Raw genomic sequence first — 23,312 nt, 5'->3', positions numbered from 1 at the left:
GTTAAAAAGCTTTTTAAAAAACACGGCTCTTCTCATTTAAGCAACAGTGACATATTATTTATATGTTTCAGCAACAAAAAGACCACCCCCCGTTATGGGACACATCCTTCAAGCTTTCCCCCTAACTCCAGTCAATCCTTCACTCTTAAATTTGCCATAGGCTGTTCCACAACTCTTTTTTCAATGGGATTGTAATTAAACATAGAATGTTGCTTACTTCCCCAATTTGTGTATACAAACACACATTCATAATAACAACTGACCTGGGAACAGTTTTTTGAATTACTTGTTCCCTAGAAGACTCTGAAAGCACTAAATGTTTTTCTAAGCCCCCAGACAGAAGTTAAATGCATTCTCCATTTATGTCAGCCCCAAATTAGAGGTTTGTGATTCCATCGAACACAAGCTTTGGGTTTATACAATACTAGTACAAAGCATGAGGAAAAAAAGGAAATAAAATTCTGTGCCTAGAGGTGACTTAGTAGATAGAGCACACGCCTGGGTGTCAAAATAATGATAATGATGGCACTTGTTAAGCATTTACTATGTGCCCAGCACTGTTCTAAGCAATGGGGTGGATACAAGGTGAACAGGTTGTCCCACGTGGGGGTCACAGTCTTAATCCCCATTTTACCAATGAGCTAACTGAGGCACAGAGAAGTTAAGTGACTTGCCCGAGGTCACAACTGACAAGCGGCAGAGAGGGGATTAGAACCCATGACCGTTGACTCCCAAGCCCATGCTTTTTCCATTGAGCCACGCTGCTTCTCCCGGCTTTGCCATGTCTGCTGTGTGACCTTGGGGAAGTCACTTGGCATTTCTGTGCCTCAGTTACCTGATCTGTAAAATGGTGATTAAGAGTGTGAGCCCCATTGTGGGACAGGGACTGAGTCCAACCTGATCAACCTGTATCTACCCCAGTCCTTAGGACAGTGCTTGGCACATAGTAAGTGCTTAACAAGTACCATAATTATTATTAAATTGGATTAAGTGCAGAGTTGTTCCCTAGACAGATAGCAGGAAACATTTTGAACAACAGGAAGGCAGGTACCCTTTCCTGTGCTTTCTCTGAAGGAGAAATAAAATGTATTGCTTTCTGCAGGCTTACACAACAGAAACTGGGGCAGAGGATTTCCAACCGTCACCATCTTCTAATCTGTTAAAATTTCATGTCAGGACTGGCCACCTAGGGCAAAGGGCCCTTCGTCTTCTTTCGAGAATTCAAAGTCGCTTCTCAAGGAAATACCATCTTGAGGAACATCTGTAGGGGTAATCCCTGAAAAGCAGCTAGCTTTAAATGCATTTTTGAGAATCAATAGTACTTTATTGAGCATTCCGCTTAGTACAGTGCTCTGCACAAAATAAGCGCTCAATGCATACAATTCATTGATTGCAGAGTACAGTTCTGTGTGCCTGAAACTTCCAGAAGCCCTGGCTTCTTTGTTGGCTTCTTCTCCACCCAGGCCACAAGTACACATTGTAAACTCGCTGTGGGCAAGGAATGTGTCTGCTTACTGTTATACTGTTCCCTCCCAAATGTTTAGTACAATGCTCTGCACAAAGTAAGCGCTCAAATGCGACTGCATGAATGAATATGAGCTGACCTCTATTATGACAGTCTTTTCTTGGTGGAAGCAAACACAGCTTCAATCTCTGGCCTGGTTAAGTAGCCACTGCCGTCCATGATTTCTTAGAAACCATTTCCTTTAGCACTCACCACAAACCTACTCTATCTGTGCTAATGTAAGCTCGTTGTAGGCAGGGAACGTGTCTACCAACTCTGTTGCAGTGTACTCTCCCAAGTCCTTAGCACAGCGCTCTGCATACAGTGAATGCTCAATAAATTCCATTGTTGATAATAATAATGATGAAGATCACAGCTTTGTTACTGTTTTTGACCTATGACAAGGTTAGGCAACCCCAGACCAAAATAGTTGTTGCCCAAGAAATCAATCACATTTTATTGAGCATTTACTATGTGCAGAGCACTGTACTAAGCACTTGGCGGAGGACAATAGGCTAGAACAGACACATTCCCTGCCTAAAGTGAGCTTACAGGTCAGAGATGGGGAACAGACATTGATAGAAATAAATAAATTATGGATATGTACATAAGTGCTGTGGGGCTGGATGAATAGAGGGAATAAGTCAGGGTGACGCAGGAGGGAGTGGGAGAAGAGGAAAGAAGGGCTTAGTCAAGGACGGCTCCTTGGAAGAGATGTGTCTTAAATAAATGACGAGGTCTGAATGGACGCAGCCCTTGTCAACCTTAAAATTAAAGCTTCCAACAGAGGGAGAGGCCAAAACATACTTTTTTCCCCTCAAAGAGTAAAGCTCGCTATATACACCCTGACATCTGGCATACATCCAGGCACTTCCATCCAAAGATAATAATAATGACGGTATCTGTTAAGCGCTTACTGTGAGCCAAGTACTATATTAGGAGGAGGGGTGAATACAAGCAAATTGGGTGGGACACAATCCCTGTCCCACATGGGGCTCACAGTCTCAATCCCCATTTTACAGATGAGGCAACTGAGGCCCAGAGAAGAGAAGTGACTTGCCCAAAGTCACCTGGAAGATATTTGGCGGAGCTGGGATTAGAACCCATGACCTTCTGACTCCCAGGCCCGTTATCTATCCACTACTCCGTGTTGCTTCTCATAATCTTTTGGATAACTGTGGGGGTTTCCAGGCGAACGATTTTCAAATCCCGAGGTCACACGCAGGCGGACACTTACTTATCTACAAGCGTCCTGATTACTGCCAAAGTGTCCAGCACCAACCCATCCACGTTTTGCTTTTTCCTTCTGGGTTCATGAGGTCCCCTCCCCCTCCTGGGTGGCCTCACAGGGTCCCTCAGGTGGCTCCTGGTTTCGGCCGCCGGTAGGACGCTGTTCTCCGTCTGCTGATGGCGGGGGTCGGCGTTATCCTCGGCGCTATCGTCCCGGCAAATGCAAGAGTTGCCCATGTTTGGGGTCCCGGGGGTTCCCAGCAAGCTGGCCACGTGCTGCTCTAGCGACAGCAGGAAACCTGGGAGCAGGCTTCTGCTAGCATAGAACACAACCAGAGCAATGACGATCATTTAGAAAGTTTTCGGAGGACTGTTTCCGGGATCTTGAATTGAGGTTTTTGCATCGTTTTCACGCCGTGGAATGGAGATGAGATGGAAGAGTCGGGTGCCAACATTATTGGCTAAAATTGATCTGGGGCATTCGGAAGCAGGCCTGAAAAACAGAGGACAAGATGAATGAACGATTTTCCTTCTCCTCAAATCTTCGAAACAAAATCCCAGGCCTTCCTGGGAATTCGTGCTACCACCTTCCCTTGGCCACAGCCGAGGGACCCTGCTTCCCATATGCCTTTTGTATGAGGATCGTAGCGGCATTTTGGTTTTTCTTTTTACTGGACTGCCGAGCAAATGTGCCCCTTTTCCCCTAAGCCCCCCAAGGGCCCTACTGATCCCAATGACCCCCCGGACTAGTTCAACCTCAAACTTTGTCTTTTATCTCGAATGGTCTTTCTATTATGTCATCTTTCCCAATGAGTCTGTCATGCAGGAGAAGCAGCATGAGCATAGAGCAGGGGCCTGGGAGTCAGAAGGACCTGGGTTCTAATCCTGACTCCGCCACTTGTCTGCTGTGTGACCTTGGGAACATCACTTCACTGAGTCTGTTACCTCATCTGTTAAATAGGGATTAAGACTGGGAGCCCCATGTGGAACATGGACTGTGTCCAACCTGAGTAACCTGTATCCACTCCAGTGCTTATTACAGTGCCTGGCACATAATAGGTGCTTAACAAATTTCACTTTTAAAAAAAACAAACACAAAAAACAACAAACCTTTCCCCACCTTACTGTTAGTCAATAAGTCCTTGGAGGGACAGGGACAAAGTCAGCCGTGCATTTTTTTCCAGGGCCTTTGTACAGTCTTCTGCAGGAAGTAAGTGCTTGAAAAATACTATTACTAATACCACTATGAATGTCGAGGACACTTTCTAGGATTCCAGCACTAAAAACAAGTATTTTAGTGCATACAGTGATAATCGATTTTCCATACCTAAAAGAATTGTTCATTAAGCCAACCAACAAGCCCAGGAGGGTGTCTGATTATTGTTCCCTGCAATTTACTTGAATTTGGTCTTTGATATTTTCTTTCTGGGGTCTTCTATAAAAAACGTAAGTGAGCAGTTATTTTAAGTGTTAATAATAATAATAACTGTGGTACTTTTTAAGCACTTACTATATGCCAAGCAACTGTACTAAGTGCTGGAGTAGATACAAGGTAGTCAGGTCTCACATGGGGTTCAGGAGGGAAAACAGGTATTGAATCCCCATTTTACCGTTGAGGGAACTGAAGTACAAAGTAGTTTAGTGACTTACCCATGGTCACAGAGCAAGTAAGTCACGGAACTAGGATTAGAACCCAGGTCCTCTGACTCCCTGGCTCATGCTCTTTCCGCTAAGCCACGCTGCTTCTTAAGTTTCATATACAGGAAAACCAATTTAATCCCATCTGCTTTTTCTTTTTATTTATATGAATTTTATGTTCTCCCTCCTAGACTCTGAGCCCCATGTGAGACAGGGACCTAATTCGCATGTATCTACCGCATTGCTTAGAACGGTGTTTGATACATAGTAAGCGCTAAACAAATACCATGAAAACAAAAGAACCAAACAGATGCCAAGTGAGTGCTGAATCAGCTTATATTTGTCCACGTTGAGGTAAGGGGTAAACTGACATTCTAAGAAACTCAACTAATGTTGCTAATAAATTTGGCTAGAATTTTGTCCCTATCTAAAATTGTTTAGCCTTCCCAAAATGGCTACTCTACTGCTAACTGATGACAAAGCTGTGAAGGGGTTATGGCATTTTCCTGTTATGTAAGTAGGAATCTGTTTTCCTTTTCTCTGGGGGGAAGGATGTATTTTCATTCTATTCCAGCAAGTTGTACTTACATAATAGATAGTTATTTTTGTTGCTTGTGCATTTTCTGCTACAGATATGAGGGTGAGCCAATTCTACTTTGCTAGAATTTTAAGACACTCTGTTCTTTGTCCAAATAACTGCATTTCTGTAAAAAGAGAACTAATGCTAACCTGGGCGCCCACTCCTTTGGAATGATGGAACATCCACTTGGATTCTTCGCCTCACTCATCTCAGGTCAGTGACAAGACCTGAGAGTCTCCAAACCATGGTTTCCAAGGCCCAAAATGGTGGCTTTCTGGTATGTTGGCTCTTTGAAGTCTGCCCCTCCCATTTCCCCTAAGAAGCTTGCTTCCTTGACACCCAAACCCTCACTATGAAAATCTGGCCCCTCCGAAAGCTAGAACTACATTTTGAGGCTAAAAAATTCTGAATCTCAGGCAGGGGTGTTTGCTAGCAGAGGCCATAAAAGAATTATGCCCTCACACCACATCTATCTGGAGATACAGGTGAGGAATCAGATCGTGGAATTAATTCTATGGTTACATTTTTAGGGCATTTAACCTAAGGTGTAGGTTAAGAGTAGGATGGCCTAGTGGGTAGCGCATGGACTTGCAAGTCAGAGGGACCTGGGTTCTAATCCCGGCTCAGCCTCTTGTCTGCTCTGTGAGCTTGGGCAAATCACTTCTCTTCTCTGGGCCTGGAGTTCCCTTATCTGTAAAATAAGGATTAAAAGTGTGAACCCCACATGGGACAATCTGATTACCCTGTATCTACCCCAGCGCTCAGAACAGTGTTTGGCACATAGTAAGTTCTTAAGAAATACCATAATTATTACCCAGTACAGTGCCTGGCACATAGAAATTGCTTAACAAATACCCTTTAAAAAAAAAAAAGTAGTACCTGGATAGGGTAGAAGCACAGGCAGGGTGAAAGAACTCAGTTGGAAACCATATCTCCAAAGCTTGGATGGGAAAACTGGCCAAAATTCTGCTGCAGGTTATCCCCATTAGTGAGCGGTCAGGGCGCTTGCAAAGAACAGAGGAAATTGCAAAACTTTAAAATGATATTTTTCGGCTTAACCAGCCAGGGAGGGCACTACCGACCAATCCCCGTGTTGAGGTCCCCAGGGTGGTTTCTCTAAACTAACAATAGGCTGGGTGCAATCCTGGGGGCGGGGGGAGAGAGTAGAGAAGCAGAAGACAGAGAAACCTGTATTAACCATTCCTCTGGTATTTCGACTTTCGAGTTGAAGAAGGAGAGGAGGAACGCCAAACATTGCCATGCAGAGATGCAAAAAGCTGACAGGCTCTTTTACTGCAGTGTTTACTTAAAATGTCTCCCCTTCCCTTAGCAAGGAAGAGCAAATAATGCCAAGTAACTTGAGATGGGCAGGGAACATGCCCACTAATTCTGTTGCATGATACTCTCCCAAGCAGTTAGTACACTGATCTGCAAATAAGCACTCAGCCACTCTCATTGATTAAGATTTCTAGATTCACTAAATCCCAACTGAAATAGATGATACCTGTTACCTGAAAGAATGAGGTCGATGACACAGAAATTATTCAGCAAACATGTGTCCAGGGATGTGTTGGAAGAAAGCCGCGAGAAGCAGCATGGCCTAGTGGAAAGAGACTCAGCCTGGAAGGCCTAATCCCGGCTCTGCTGCTTGTCTGCTGTGTGACCTTGGGCAAGTAAGTCACTTCACTTCTCTGTGCCTCAGTTCCTCATCTGTAAAATGGGGATTAACACTATGAGCTCTATGTGGGGCAAGGACTGTGTCCAACCTGATTAGTTTGTATCTACCCCAGTCCAATGCCTGATACTTAGTAAATGCTTAACAAATGCCACTTAAAAACAAAAAGAAAAAAAAGAGAAAGCAGCACAAGGATCAAAATCTTGGCAGATTCTTAAACATTCAAAAAAGGTGAGATTTGGGCCTCTATTTTGGAAGATTTTAAGCAGGGACGACTAGAAGAACCTGTTATCTGTAATTTATTTATTTTGTCTGTCGCCCCATCTAGACTGTAAGCTCACTGTGGGCAGGGAATATATCTGCCAATTCTGTTGTACTGTACTCTCCCAAATGCTTAGTACAGTGCTCTGCATATAATAAGCACTCAATATAAACACAATTTATTGATTGGTAACAGCTTAATACCAATCCTTACATTTTCATAAAGAATCAAACTGCTAATCGCTAAACCACACTGGAAAATCTTTTTTTTTTAAATAGGATAAGGGTATATGCTTTTTAGAATAATCTTAAGAAAAAGCTAGAGTTTAAGCTTCTTAGTCAAAACAGGAAATGAGGTGGAATGAATTCACCCTGACTAATTTGTTGTGGTTATCCCCTGCATGAGATAGTAAAAGCCATATACAGTCCTTTGAGATGAGTTCCGGGTGATTTAACAATTCAGGGGTGGAGGGAGGTGGGGGTAGGGTGACTGTTTAGCGTCCAATTGAGCGGGAGGGTAACGAGGAGTTCTCTCAGGCACGGCCCTTTCTAGTACGCTGGCAAAGGTGGCACTTAATAGGAGGGCTCCACTCTCAGGAATTGAGTCCCAGGTTCTCAAATCCATCAAATTTATTGAGCATTTACTAAGTGCAAAACACTGTACTATGCACTTGGGATAATAATAATTAATTATAATTATGACATTTCTTAAACGCTTACTATGTTCTAAGAACTGGGGTAGATACAAATTAATCAGGTTGGACACGGTCCCTGTCCCTGTCACATGGGGCTCACAGTCTTAACCCCCATTTTACAGATGAGGTAACTGAGGCATTCATTCAATCGTATTTATTGAGCGCTTATTGTGTGCAGAGCACTGTACTAAGCACTTGGAATGTACAATTTGGCAACAGATAGAGACAATCGCTGCCCAACAACGGGCTCACAGAGGCACAGAGAAGTGAAGTGACTTGCCCAAGGTGACAGAGCAAAGAAGTGCCAGAGCTGGAATTAGAACCCATGACCTTCTGTTTCCCAGGCCTGTGCTTTATCCACTTTACCATGCTGCTTCCCTTGTATTATACTGCACTCTCCCTTGGGAGAATACGATATAACAGAGTTTGTAGACACAATCCATGCTCACAAGAAGCTTACAGTCTAGAGGGGGAGACAGATATTAATATAAACGAATTACAGACAGGTTCATAAGTGCCATGGGGTTGAGGGAGGGGTGAATAAAGGCAGCAAATCTAAGTGCAAGGGTGATGCAGAAGGGAGTGGGAGAAGAGGAAATGAGGGCTTAGTCAGGGACGGCCTCTTGGAGGAGATGGGCCTTCAATAAGGCTTTGAGGTGGGGAGAGTGATAGTCTGTCGGATATGAATCTTCTTGCTTGTAAGGAGGGTAAAAGAGAGGGGAGAAGAGTGCAGTGCTTTCCCCAGTCACCACCCCTCGACAACCGTGCTCCTGAAGACCTCCACAGAAAAATAATGTTGGTATTTGTTAAGCGCTTACTATGTGCAGAGCACTGTTCTAAGCACTGGGGTAGATACAGGGTAATTAGGTTGTCCCACGTGAGGCTCACAGTTAATCCCCATTTCCCAGATGAGGGAACTGAGGCCCAGAGAAGTGAAGTGACTTGCCCACAGTCACACAGATGACAAGTGGCAGAGCCGGGATTCGAACCCAGGTCCTCAGATGCCCAAGCCCGGGCTCTTTCCACTGAGCCACGCTGCTTCTCCCCACCTAGGAGGGGCCCATATGCTTGGGAACAGAATCAAGCCCTGGTATCTGCTGAAAATTTACTGTGTGCAGAACTTAGTGCTTAGGAGAGCCCAGGACAAGAGAGATGGCAGACACATTCCCTGCCCACAATGAGTTCACAGTCTACAGAAAGTGTTGGGACATATTAATGCCTGTTTACTTGTTTAGATGTGTATCTGTGTCTATAATTCTATTTATTTATATTGATGCTACTGATGCCTGTTTACTTATTTTGATGTCTGTCTCCCTTCTAGACTGTGAGCCCATTGTGGGCAGGGATTCTCTCTCTTTCGCTGAACTCTACTTTCCAAATGCTTAGAACAGTGCTCTGCACACAGTAAGCGCTCAATAAATATGACTGAATGAATGACATACCCTCGCCGAAAGATCTAGTCCAAGTGGAGTATTTCCTTGAGAAGCAGCGTGGCTCAGTGGAAGGAGCCCGGGTTTTGGAGTCAGAAGTCATGGGTTCAAATCCCAGCTTGGCCACTTGTCAGCTGTGTGACTTTGGGCAAGTCACTTAACTTCTCGGTGCCTCAGTTACCTCATCTGTAAAATGGGGATTAAGACTGTGAGCCCACGGGGGACAACCTGATTCCCCTGTGTCTACCCCAGCGCTTAGAAGAGTGCTCGGCACATAGTTAGCACTTAACAAATACCAACATTATTATTATTATTAAAGACTGGGAAAATGAGGTCACCAGTTAACTTCAACTGAAGAGGGAGGGAAATGGAGTTCTCAAATATTTTTAAGATCAAGAGGGTTGTTATTTTGATGGGGTTTTTTTAATGGTATTTGTTAAGCGCTGGGTTAGATCCAAGCTCATCAGTTTGGACACAAGTCCCTGTCTCACATGGGGCTCACAAATCTTAATCCCCATTTTACAGATGAGGCAAGTGAGGCCCAGAGAAGTTAGGTGATTTGCCCAAGGTCACACGGTAGACAAGCAGCAGAGCCAGAAGTAGAACCCAAGTCCTTCTGATTCCCAGGCCCGCGCTCTATCCTTTTAGGGGCACACTGCTTCTCACTTAAGGTAAAATGTTAAAAATAGTTAAAAGTTTTTAAAAAATGAAATTCAATTGAGGAAAAGAGTCAAGTGGTTCATAAAGGAAAACTGGGATGAGTTACACTGAAAGACATCTGAAATGAACGATGCTCTAAGTTAGCAATCACAGAAGTGGCACCAGACCTCATGTAAATGTATTATCACTTTCTTTTCTAAAATTCCATTTGGGGGATTGAATCTGCACAGCGCAAGGGTGGTGTTAAGCACCAATTTAAAATTAGTGGGGATTATTATTATTTTTAGCAATAATAATACCATCTTCGGTATGTAAGTGCTTACTATATGCACTGTCCTAAGCACTAGGGAAGATACAAGCCAATTGCACTGGCCACAGTCCCTGCCCCACATAGGGCTCGCAGTTTCAATCCCCATTTTCCAGATGAGGGAACTGAAGCCCAAAGAAGTGAAGTGACTTACCTAAGGTCACACAGCAGACAAGTGGTGGAGCTGGGATTAGAACCCAGGTCCTGACTCCCTGGCCTGTGATCTTTCCACTAGGCCAGGCTGCTTACTTTGTGCAGAGAGGATTAATGTTTGTGGAAGCAGAGAGAGGCACTAGAAACCCTTCAGGCTGCCCAAGGAATCCTCTTTTCAGCAGGTCAGAATAAATAGCAGGGAACATTTTGACTTTTCTACCTGCCAGTCTCTTAACCATGGCTTAGTTGATAGAGCAAGGGGCTGGGAGTCAGAAGGACCTGAGTTCTAATCCTGCCTCTGCTACATGTCTGCTGTGTGACCTTGGGCAAGTCACTTCACTTCTCTGTGCCTCAGTTACCTCATTTGTAAAATGGCGATTAAGACTGGGAGCCCAGTGTGGGACAGAGACTGTGCCCAACCTGATTAATTTGCATCAAGCAGCGTGGCGCAGTGGAAAGAGCACAGGCTTTGGAGTCAGGGCTCATGAGTTCGAATCCCAGCTCTGCCACTTGGCAGCTGTGTGACTGTGGGCAAGTCACTTAACTTCTCTGTGCCTCAGTTCCCTCATCTGTAAAATGGGGATTAAGACTGTGAGCCCCACGTGGGACAACCTGATTCCCCTGTGTCTACCCCAGCGCTTAGAACAGTGCTCTGCACATAGTAAGCGCTTAACAAATACCAACATTATTATTATTATTTTTACTAATAACCCTACTTCTTCTGTGAGAGCCTTAGGGCAGACACCCAGGACCAGGGAGTCTGGCAGAAGAGTGACAGCCAAAAAGAACACCAATCCTCCAGCAGCGGCTGTCAATATCAATCCCTATGAAATTAGGAGACACTCCAGGACCTGATTTCCTGGAAAAAAATTCCCTGATGACCTCACCCTATGACTTTTCAGTCCTTGGGGCTGAATTATGACAAAATATGCTACTGTTAAATTCCCCTAATGTTGTTAAATCCTCCTATCTGGGTAACAAATAAAAATTAATCATTAAAGCTTTCCCCTTTGTCACTGTTTGCCCCCTGCACACATTGCAAATGTCATTTTTTCCAGCTTTCCTCAGCACTAAAGAGTTGGACCTTTTCATTTGGAGATGAAATTCACCGTTGTACAAACCTATAAAATGACAGTAATAAAGGTCTGAATCAAGGAACCTTAAGGAATGGATTTTGGCCAGTTTCACCTTAATGAAAAATATGAACCATGGAAATTATTTCACTCATCCTCAGGTTTTTCTGGAGACTGATGATTCCCCATGCCAGTGTGGTAAAGCAGACATGCAAGGAAGGCCCAGTCTTGTTAATTTACTCCTAAAGAATGTTTAGGACTGACTAATGTTGCATGTTTCATGATTTCACTGTCTGCAACTGGCACCTCCATTACCAAACCTCTTGTGGCTGCCAATATTTTGTACATTAGAAGTGAGATTCTCACTCAGGAGTGGTACAAACCAGACTGAGGCAACAGGAGGACAATAAAAGCCGCCTATTTTGTTTCCTTTCACTGGTTCCCCTAAAAAAGGGAATTTCTAAGAAACCCAGATTCCCCTCTCTCTGGTTGCCTGAGTTGCGGTTTTTTGTTTTGGGGTGTTTTTTTTTTTTAAATGGTATTTGTTAAGCACTTACTATGGGTCGAACACTGCCCTAAGTGCTAGGGAAGGCACAAGTCAGCACATAGTTCCTGTCCCAACAGGGGATCAGAGTCTAAGCAGGAGGAGGGTGCAAGTGTGTTTTCTATACCTTTGACACCTGCAGATAAGGAAGGGTGGAAAAGTGCCAACTGTGACCTCTGTGACTTGGGGCTGCATCACCTAGACAATACGATGCCACTTTGTTGCACATGGACTACCTGGGTATGGATGTGATAGCACAGAAGCGCCGGGTGTGACTGTATCTATGGCACAGTAAAGGATTCATTCTTTCATTCAGTCATATTTGAGCATTTACTGTGTGCAAAGCACTGTACTAAGTGCTTAAGGATGGGTCATTAAGGTGGGCTCTGAGGGGACTTAATAATTGTAGTTATTTCTTAAGTGTTTACTAAGCGCTGGGGTAGATGCAAGGTGATCAAGCTTGCTGTGGGCAGGGAATGTGGCTGTTACTGTTATATTGTACTCCCTCAAACGATTAGTTCAGTGCTCTGCACACAGTAATTGCTCAATCAATATAATTGAATGAAGTCCCACATGGGCCTCACAAACTGTAGGCTTGTTATCGGCAGGAAGTTCCATTGTATTGTACTCTCCCAAATGCTTAGTACAGTGCACACAGTAAGAGCTCAATAAATACCACTGACTAAGGGAGAAGTGGTATTGAATCCCCCTTTTACAGATGAGGGAACTGAGGCCCAGAGAAGTTAAAGTGCCTTGCCCAAGGTCACATAGCAGGCAAGTGGCAGAGATGGAATTAGAACTCAGGTCCTCGGATGTCCAGGCCCATGTCTCTTGTTACGGAGATGTCTTTCCTGATCAAACTGGGAACTAAATGGGGGATATTTCTCACCATCAAGCACTCGCTGGGGCCAGGCCTTCAAATCTGGCAAGATTGCTCTGACCCCCAAATTGGCCACCCTCACCTGCTCACACCCACTCTGAAGCTCTCGCTGTTTTCTAGCTTTAGACTGCCCAGTTGTACAACAGACAACCATGAAGCTGTGCTGTTGTTCTTCAGAGAGTTTTTGTCTGCCCCTGGTTTTTGCAATAGCCTGGAAAAGATCCTCCCAACCCTTACGAAGCCATGTGGATTTTTTTTTTGTATTATGGCATTTGTTAAGTGCTTACTATGCACTTAAGTCAGACATTAAGTATTGGTGTAGATTCAAGCTGATTGGGTTGGACAGAATCCATGTCTTATATGGGACTTCCAGTCTTAATCCCCATTTTACAGATGAGGTAACTGAGGTACAGAAAAGTGAAGTGACTTGCCCAAAGTCACACAGCAGGCAAGTGGAGGAGCAGGGATGAGAACCCAGGTCCTTCTGACTCCCTAAAAGCATGAGGACACAGGGTTTTCCACTGCTGCTGAGGTCTCTGAGAGAATCTCTTCTATGACCACATACCCCAGTTCATGCTGCCAGGCACAGGGGTAGTTGGTGACCGAGATGGTGAGTGCCTTAGTGCAAAGCATTACCACCATAATTACAAATACAAATTACAATTCTAATGCAAAAATAAACTACAAATCCAGCACTTAGTACAGTGTCTGGCACAGAGTAAGTGCTTAGCAAATACCAGAATTATTATTATTAAATATGCATTGTAATTAATGTATGTTAAGCTCTTCCTATGTGCCCCCTGGGGTAGATACATGACCAGTCAGGCTGATCAGAGTCCTGCTGGCAACAAAACATACCTTTTGTGTCAAATGGCAAGAAGCAAGAAAAGGTGGTTCTCAAGAAATACTCTTCCAAGTGCTTAGTACAGTGCTCTGCGTGCAGTAAGTGCTCAAAAACCCCCCACTGATTGATACACTCATGGATGCAGCTTCATCATTGACACCTTGGAACTAAAGGACAGTATTAAGTTTCACCAACTCCCAATATTCCACTTAGAAAAAACTGGATGAAGCAGCATATTAAAGCTCAGGATCTGTTGAAAATAGTGTTGTACAATAGGTAACGAAGGCATCCACAAAAATGATTGGGGTTTAGACAAAATTTCAGTCTGCACAGGAAACGACAACTAAACCCCACATACCCCGGTTCTTTTCTTCAGAGGGGTATGAATTTCTGGGTCATGACTAAGGCCCTACTGAATGAAGAATTCTGCAGAGACCAAGAATTCCAAATTGTATTTTTCTATTTCCTCAGAGTTCTGGGACACAAATTCTAGAAGGCAGATGTTTTTACTTAGTCATCTTGTTTTATACATAGAACTTAATTTCATTTCTTTGAGATCTCTCCCTCTTTAAAGGATTAGACTCTGAAAAATCTTTTTTCCAGCATAAAAACACTTTGGAATAAGAAAGCCAAAATATCTATCTGTATGCTGTCCACATCTATTACAAATACCTGTCTTTATATTTTCAGTATGGCATAGTGGATATAGCGTGGCCTTGGGAGTCAGAAGGTCATGGGTTCTAATCCTGGCTCTGACACTTGTCGGCTGTGATCTTGGGCAAGTCACTATACTTCTCTTTGCCTCAGTTTTCTCATCTGAAAAATGGGGATTGAGGCTCTGAGGCTCATGTGGGAGAGGAACTATGTCCAATCCGATTTGCCTGTATCCACCCCAGTGCTTAGTACAGAGCCCAGCACATAGTAATCACTTAACAAATACTATAATTATTAAACATTAGTCTCCACTAGGATCCTACTTGGATCCACCTCACATGCCACCAATTTAAGCAGACTGATAACCTGAACGGTAATCCTAATGTTGAAGCAAGATTGAATTAGACTAGGAAAATGAGTGCTCTTGGGGGAACTCTCTCTCCTAGACAGTAAAATCTTTCTGATCAGGTGCCCATGCAGTCTCAGGTTTGTGCTGCATAAGGTTTAAGACAAACAAAGGAAAGGACTGAATACTGACATCAAATTGGACCCATCTACCAGCTGTTTTGCCAGTCGGGGGGGGAAAGAAAAGAGGGTTGGGGGCTCATCATGTAGATGCAGTACTAAAAGGTCTTAGTTTGGGGTATGCTTTAATAATTATTTTGCCAATGAAGTGGTTAAGACAAAATCTGTTTTAAGAAAAGACTTTACTATCCAATTGGTGTCCGTGCTGTTTATCATGCTGTCGATAATAGGTGAGAGAAGCAGCACAAATACAGAAAACTGCCCTCTCAGAACGCCGTTCCCTAAACTGTGTTATTGATTGATGTTTTTGCAAAGGTAAATGCTAGTCTCTTTCTATGTTTTATTATTCACTGAAAATACAACTTTATCCTCATCGTGTTGAGCCAAAAGAGTAAAGCCATGGCATTCTACCATCAATATAAAACATAGACCTCACTATCAGAAATTGATTTGTCACTGAGAAAAAAAACTTGGCTGAGTATTCATCTAGCTTTCTAACAAATCAATCCAGACTTCAGTGATTCATCTCAAATATTTGCTTATAGCCAACCATAATACTGCTGGAGGAGGGAAAGCAAAGCTCTTCTCTGAAACAGAGAGGACAGGTCCAAGTAAAGGAGATATTCATATTCACACATGTGAAGTAGCGTGGCCTAGTGGAGAAAACCCAGGACTGGGAATCAGAGGGCCTGGGTTCTAATTCGGGCTCCACCACTTTACCTATCATGGGACCTTGGGCAAGTCACTTTTCTCTGCACCTCAGCTCCCTTGTCTGCAAGATGGGGATTCAATACCTGTTCTCCTTCATGCTTAGACAATGAGCCCTGTATGGGACCTGATTAGCTTGTATCTACTCCAGCGCTTGACAAATACCACAAGTTCTATTCTAATCCCTGATCTGCCACTCATCTGCTGTGTGACAAGGGGCAAACCCCTACACTTCTCTATGCCTCAGTTACTTCATCTGTAAAATGGAAGTTGAATTCCCCTCCCTCTGATTTAGACTGTGAGACCCATGTGGGACAGGGACTAACCCGGTTATCTCATCTACTCTAGGGCTCAGTGCAGACACTAAGCATTTAAATACCACACACACAAAAAAAAGAATTGGCCGCAGAGATGAAAAAGTCTTCAGTAACCAAACTACTCATTCCTTAAAAATAGTACTGTATGATGTGAACATTTCTTAGTCCCTCCTCAGGGTAAAAAAACGAGCATGAACCTCAGAAATGAATAATTGTGCCAGGGTGGGATTTGAAAGCATTTTATCTTCTGCTCACAAAAAATGATCCCTATTTGTGCAATACTACTCTCAAACCAGCATTTTAAATAAACTTTCATATCTGCTTCAGAAAGCAGTGCTTGGGAACATTTAATAGAAATAAAAAGCATTTCCCTGCTCTCAAGGCATTTACAATCCAAGGGAGGAAACAAGTACAAAAGAGCATAACTACAAATGCTAAAACCATAGATAAACAACCAGATGAATGCTTAGGAGACTGATGGAGAGGCATAACCAGGCATCTGGACATGTTTATCTGGCCACTCTTCCTTACTGGGTAAGAGGGGCTGTAATCTTTGTGTGCAAGTGTTTATTTACACTAATGCCTGCCATCATTTCAGATTCTTGCTACTTTTCCTTTGATAGAGGAATTCCACTGGGGGAAGGCGGTAATAAGGTAACACAGGTTGCCTCCTCTTCAAGCATGCTTGAAGAAACCCCAGGGAAATAGGTTTGAGAAATGGAACCAACTCCTTTTCAAATAAAAATTGTCGGGAAAGTATTCGTATGACATTTTACCCACAAAGAAAGGTTTCTTAGTAGTTGCAGGACTGATGACAGCTAAGAAGTTTGGCAGAAGAATGGCAAAATGCTTCCGGCTATCTTTGGCCTAGGAAAACCACTCTTATAAATGAAGCAAGAAATCAGAGACCTACTAACCCAGACTGAGATCTAGAAAGTCCAGAAAAATCCGCTGCCACAATAAGGATGACCACCACCACCAAGAAAAAAAAATCGCTTAACTTTTTAAATTTAAATTTCTAAAGGAATTGCTTGAGGGTACAAAGGAATGTCAAAGGAAGTAGAGAGAAAAACCTGAATGATGGCAAGTACCAGTGTAATAATTCCATACAATATTTCCCTCAGGATATTAAATAACAGCTTGTGGAGCTGAGAATGACAATTCTCATCCTGAAAACCTGCATGTACTATAAACCTACAGGAAAGGGACTTCTCTGCTACAGGAAAGTTTTCTGATAATTAGAAAAATGAAATGGATGTGAAACATTAATCTCTTAATATGATAAAATTCAATAAAATGAAATCTGAAACTATTTCCTAACATATACCAATGCAGGCCAGCACTCAAAGTTTCTGTCCTAAGTGTTAATATAAAAAGTTCTTATTTGTCTTTGAAATATTTGACCAGAGAGGTAATTAGGGTCAGTTTTGAAGTTGGAAATGCTAACCTGGGAAGCAACTGAATCAAAGTGAACTAGTACAAATAGTCCTAAAACTTCTATTTTGAGGAACACAGGGCCCAAGAAATTACAAAGGGGAAGACAAACTAATGACCATATCCAACTGTACTTTCGGGCAACTAGCAAACTGCTAGTTTGCAAAAGGAAGGGGCATTCCTAACAGTTAATTCTAGAAAAGAAGCTTAACCCTTTGTTGGTTTGTGTTCTCAGACATTCTACCAATCAAAGGCATTGAAAGCCTGCCAAAAGCAATTAAATGTAGCATTACTTGATGTGGTCTTTTAAGTACAACTAAATTACCACCTCACATTATGTTTGAACAGGGTTTCCTTTTCAGAGATATCTTAGAAATAAAGAAACGGCTATTGCCGTTTCTTTAATACTTGCTCTGGAAAAACAGGTAACTTCCAAGCCTGAATAAAATAGTTGTTTTTCCCTTAAAATTTTGTGAGTAAAAATTCTTTGCTGTTAATAGTTTCTCTACTAGTGTGTAGCAAAAGATTTCTACGGCTCAGAACTCCATGTCACTAACTTCTGTGTTCCAATTTTCCAATCTGTAGTCCAGAAATAATTTTCCTGACTCATTTTTTTCAAATACATGAATTCCTGGTAAATACTTAAACGCTGTATTAGTAACTCAGATGATCTTTTCTGTATTGATTGTGAGCTCCTTGTGGGCAGGGAACTTGCTGAGTGACTTCGGGCAAAGTCACTTAACTTCTCTGTAACTCAGTTACCTCATCTGTAAAATGGAGATTAAATCTTCCTCCCTCCAGTCTAGACTGTGAGCCCCATGCAGGGACAAGGACTGTGTCCAACCTGAAAAAAACTTGTATCTACACCAGCATTTAGAACAGTGCTTGACACATGGTAGCATTTAAGAAATACCACTTAAAAAAAAGACAAAAAACTGATATATTGCACTTTCCCAAACACTCAGTATAGTGTTCTGCACACAGTAAGTGCTCAGTTAAGACCACTGATTGATAGATTACAAATTCCGTTTCTTTCCGAAATACACAGCATGGCTTTAAACTCACAGAAAATAGAAATTCAAAATGAGGTGGTTTGTCAGCTCCCTGAAAGTGCTCAAAATTCAACAAGGTTCCAGATGATTTTGTTACACTAAACCTAAGGAAATGACAGAAAAAACACATAAGATTAAATACGCTGTCACTTTTTAATAATTTGGTTTTGATTCCCCATCAGCAGCAATACCTATATGGGCATTTGGTGACATACCAAAAGAAGGCATGACTTCTGCACAGTTGCACTGGTGAGGCTATATATATCTATCAATCGGGGCATGACATCATTTTTGATAAATTTCTCCTTCCAACACACAACTCTCCACTTCCTTTCCCAGTCAAACAAAAATTTTAACATCTACATGCAAAGCAAAAATCTAAAATGGAATTTTGCTATTTGGAGGACAGAAGTCAGTCTGTCAATAGAGGGAAGTGAAATTGATAGAAATGTTTAAACACTAATAATGCTGTCATAATATTATAATATGAAATACAGAGATAATGAGTGGCTTGTAAAAAAAATACTAAGGAAAGGAAACACAAAAACACATAAACCAGAGGGATTAATTTATATGAATCCTGGATAAACTCAGAAAGTATGAGTAATTTATTTATTTTTTTTAGAGATTCACATAACAGGGGACTTTAGGGAATCCCAAGAGCCTCAAACACCTTATTCTGAGACCTATAAGAGACTATGATTATTATGGCACTTGTTAAGCACTTATGATGAGCCAAGCACTGCTCTAAGCACTGGGGTAGACAACTTAATCAGGCGGGGCAGAGTCCCTGATCCACATGGGTCTTCACAATCTAGGAAGGGGTTGGATCTAATCCCCATTTTACAGATAATAATAATAATAATAATAATAATGTTGGTATTTGTTAAGCGCTTACTATGTGCCGAGCACTGTTCTAAGCGCTGGGGTAGACACAGGGGAATCAGGTTGTCCCACGTGGGGTTCACAGTCTTAATCCCCATTTTACAGATGAGGGAACTGAGGCACAGAGAAGTTAAGTGACTTGCCCACAGTCACACAGCCGACAAGTGACAGAGCTGGGATTCGAACTCATGAGCCCTGACTCCAAAGCCCGTGCTCTTTCCTGGGGTAACAGGCATAGAGAAGTGACTTGCTCAAGGTCACACAGCAGACACGTGGCAGAGCCGGGATTAGAACCCAGGTCCTCGGACTACTACTACACTAAGGAAAACTACCTGTATATCTTTTATACTTCAGGGCAGGGTGGAGGAGGAGGAATGTAGAGGGAAGAATAATCCTACAGGAGATTTACAAGGGCAGGGGGAAATTCTGTGAGTTATTCATGAGCGATTTAGGGTGATAGCAAAACCCAGTGGAGCATAATCCCATATTTTGGACTGCACACCACTATACATCCTGTCACCAAACCAGAAGGTGGAATCATTTCATTAAACCTAACATCAAAAGGGGGCAGCATTATATAAATCTGAAGAAAAAAGGAGGATTGAAATAATGAGATCAAATTACTAGGAGAAAAATATAGGCTGAGTGTCAGGAAAAACTTCCTGTGGGAAAGACCTATTATATTATGGAATCACCTCCCAGAACCCGGGCATCACCCTTTCACATATCGAAGACTAGACGGAACAAAGGAGTGTGAAGCGGCGTGGCCAACTGGATCGAGCACAGGCCTGAGAACCACAAGGACTTGGGTTCTAATTCCAGCTCCTCCACTTGTCTGCTGTGTGACCTCGGGCTAGTCACTTCCCTTCTCTGCCACTTGGCAGCTGTGTGACTGTGGGCAAGTCACTTTACTTCTCCGTGCCTCAGTTACCTCATCTGTAAAATGGGGATTAACTGTGAGCCTCACGTGGGACGACCTGAATGCCCTGCATCTACCCCAGTGCTTAGAACGGTGCTTGGCACATAGTAAGCGCTTAACAAATTCCAAACATTATTATTATTATTATTATTATTCTCTGAGCCTCAGTTCCCTCATCCGTCAAATGGGGATTGAGACGGTGAGCCCTTCGTGGGACAGGGACTGGGCCCAACCTGAATAGCTTGTATCTACCATGTTGCTCAGACCAGTGCTTGGCACATACTAAGTGCTTAATAAATAGCTTAAAAAAACCCCGCAGGGATACAGAAAATCTACCCAGCTCTCAAGCACTCTCTCCTCTAACCCATCACAAGAAACATTACAATTTACAATTCCTGGCTCCAAAGCAAAGCCCATGTCAGCTTCTGAGTCTGCATTGAGCCGTTCCTCCTCGCTACTGCCGGTGCCCAACAAGCGCTGAACATCCAAAGATGAAAACAATGCTCTCCTATGCCGCAAGAGCTCAAAACACTTCCTAGGGAAGAGCTCCTTCATTCACACTATTCGCTGGGGAGGGGAGAAAAAGAAGAGTGCTTATTTAAGAGAAGCAGCACGGCCTAGCGGATGGAGTACAGGCCTGGGAGTCAAAAAGGTCCGAGTTCTAATCACCGCTCTGCCACTCGTCCGCTGGGTGACCTTGGGCAGGGAGCATAACTTCCCCATGGTACCCCAGCGATAAAAGAGGAATTAAGTCTGTGAGCCCCACGAGGGACAGGGACTGTGTCCATCCTGATTATCTCGCATCTACCCCAGCGCTTAGCACAGTGCCTGGCACAGAGTCGGCCCTTAACAAGAACCGTTCCTATCATTCCCTTATCCATGTGGGAAGCAGTATGGCCTAGTGGAAAGAGCACGGGCTTGGGAGTCAGAGGTCCTGGGTTCTAATCCCTGCTCCGCCACTTGTCAGCAATGTGACTGTGGGCAGGTCACAACTTCTCGGTGCCTCAGTTACCTCATCTGGAAAATGGGGATGAAGACTGTGAGCCTCATGTGGGACAACCTGATGACCCTGTATCTCCCCCAGCGCTTAGAACAGTGCTCTGCACATAGGAAGCGCTTAACAAATACCAACATTATTATTATTAATCCTCACTCGGCCACCTGTCCGCTGTGCGATCTTAGGCAAGCCACTTCACTTCTCTGGGCCTCAATTCCCTCGTCTGTAAAATGGGGATTAAGAATTTGCGCCTCAGGTGGGACAGGGATTGTGTCCAACCTGATTGCCTTGTACCTGTCCCAGCGTTTAGAAGAATAATTAATAATGACGGTATTTGTTAAGCACTGTTCTAAGCGCTGGGGTAGATACAAGCTAATCAGGTCTTCCCACGTGGGGCTCACAGTCTTAATTCTTAAGGCTTAATTAGAAGAGCACCCATAGTAAGCGCTTCACACCATAATTATGAAAGAACACAGGCTTGGGAGCCAGAGGCCGTGGGTTCCAATCTCGTCCCCGACACCTGTCTGCTGGGTGACCTTGGGCGAGCTCCTTCCCTTCTCGGTGCCTCAGTTCCCTCATCTGTAAAATGGCTCAGTGGAAAGAGCCCGGGCTTGGAAGTCAGAGGTCATGGGTTCGATTCCCGGCTCTGCCACTTGTCAGCTGTGTGACTGTGGGCAAGTCATTTCACTTCTATGGGCCTCAGTTCCCTCATCTGTAAATGGTTCAGAGGAAAGAGCCCGGGCTTGGAAGTCAGAGGTCATGGGTTCGATTCCCAGCTCTGCCACTTGTCAGCTGTGTGACTGTGGGCAAGTCATTTCACTTCTATGGGCCTCAGTTCCCTCATCTGTAAAATGGCTCAGAGCAAAGAGCCCGGGCTTGGAAGTCAGAGGTCATGGGTTCGATTCCCGGCTCTGCCACTTGTCAGCTGTGTGACTGTGGGCAAGTCACTTCACTTCTCTGGGCCTCGTTCCCTCATCTGTAAAATGGGGATTAAGACTGGGAGCCTCACGTAGGACAACCTGGTGACCCTGTATCTAACCCAGCACTTAGAACAGTGTTCTGCACATAGTAGTGCTTAACAATCGATTCGACTGTAAACCCATCAATGGGCAGGGACTGTATCCGTTGCCCATTTGTCCATTCCAAGCGCTTAGTACAGTGCTCTGCACATAGTAAGCGCTCAATACTCTTGAATGAATAAAAGGGGGATGAAGCCTTGTGAGCCCCACCTGGGACCACCTCATTACCTGGGCTTGGGAGTCAGAGGTCATGAGTTCGAATCCCAGCTCTGCCACTTGTCAGCTGTGTGACGGTGGGCAAGTCACTTAACTTCCCTGGGCCTCAGTTCCCTCATCTGTAAAATGGGGATTAACTGTGAGCCTCACGTGGGACAACTGATGACCCTGTATCTCCCCCAGCGCTTGGAACAGTGCTCGGCACATAGTAAGCGCTTAACAAATACCAACATTATTATTACCTTGTATCTGGTTGCCGATTTGTCCATTCCAAGCGCTTAGTACAGTGCTCGGCACATAGTAAGCGCTTAACAAATACCAACATTATTATTACCTTGTATCTGCTGCCGATTTGTCCATTCCAAGCGCTTAGTACAGTGCTCTGCACATAGTAAGCGCTCAATAAATACTGTTGCATGAAGACCTTACCCCGGCGCTTAGGACAGTGCTTGGCACATAGTAAGCACTTAACAGCGTGGCTCAGTGGAAAGAGCACGGGCTTTGGAGTCAGAGGTCATGAGTTCGAATCCCAGCTCTGCCCCTTGTCAGCTGGGTGACTGTGGGCGACTCACTTCACTTCTCTGGGCCTCAGTTACCTCATCTGTAAAATGGGGGTGAGGATTGTGAGCCCCATGTGGGACAACCTGATTACCCTGTATCTACCCCAGCGCTTAGAACAGTGCTCTGCACGTAGTAAGCGCTTAACAAATACCAACATTATTATTATTACCGTAAATAACAACAGTATTATCTGGTGTGTGTGGAAGGGGGGAGCTGAGCCACTGGGGAGGGGAAATGACTTACCCAAGGTCACCCAGCTTTTCTGGTTTCCCTTCTTTTGGGAGGGGAAGGGCCCCCTCCTACTTCCCCAGCATCTTCCCCCAGGCAGGCTGCCCTGCTTTCCTCCCGGCTTGGCTCCCTGGGCCAGGCCCTCCCTTCCCTCTCTGGGGGTCCCCTCCCTCGGGAGGCCTGGATGGGGGTGGGGAGGTCCCCCTTTCTCTCGGGGAAGCCCGGCCGGGATTGCCCCACCTCCAACAGCCGCCGCAGCAGTTGCAACAGCCGCCGCAGCAGTTGCAACAGCCGCCGCAGCAGCTGCTCCGGGAGCTGCAGCC

The 23,312-nt window shown here is 44.0% G+C and overlaps 1 protein-coding gene across 3 annotated transcripts in view; it reads right to left on the bottom strand.

Annotated features, from left to right (window-relative positions):
- The window catches only part of RSPRY1 (ring finger and SPRY domain containing 1), a 58,462-nt gene that overhangs the window by 34,914 nt on the left and 236 nt on the right, over positions 1 to 23,312 (bottom strand). The window contains exons 2-4 of one of the 3 annotated variants that reach the window (XM_039913486.1): positions 6,464 to 6,662; positions 5,832 to 5,956; positions 2,742 to 3,227 (exon numbers count right to left, since the gene is read on the bottom strand). In XM_039913486.1, the coding sequence (XP_039769420.1) occupies positions 2,742 to 3,085 (344 nt within the window). In that variant the 5' untranslated portion in view covers positions 3,086 to 3,227; positions 5,832 to 5,956; positions 6,464 to 6,662. The remainder of the gene's footprint in view (positions 1 to 2,741; positions 3,228 to 5,831; positions 5,957 to 6,463; positions 6,663 to 23,312) is intronic. The other 2 variants (XM_029075617.2, XM_029075618.2) reach the window with 2 other exon arrangements.

This window comes from Ornithorhynchus anatinus, chromosome 11 (genome assembly GCF_004115215.2).
Source record: "Ornithorhynchus anatinus isolate Pmale09 chromosome 11, mOrnAna1.pri.v4, whole genome shotgun sequence".
Classification (NCBI taxonomy): Eukaryota; Metazoa; Chordata; class Mammalia; order Monotremata; family Ornithorhynchidae; genus Ornithorhynchus; species Ornithorhynchus anatinus.
This window is presented reverse-complemented; position numbering and strand designations above follow the sequence as displayed.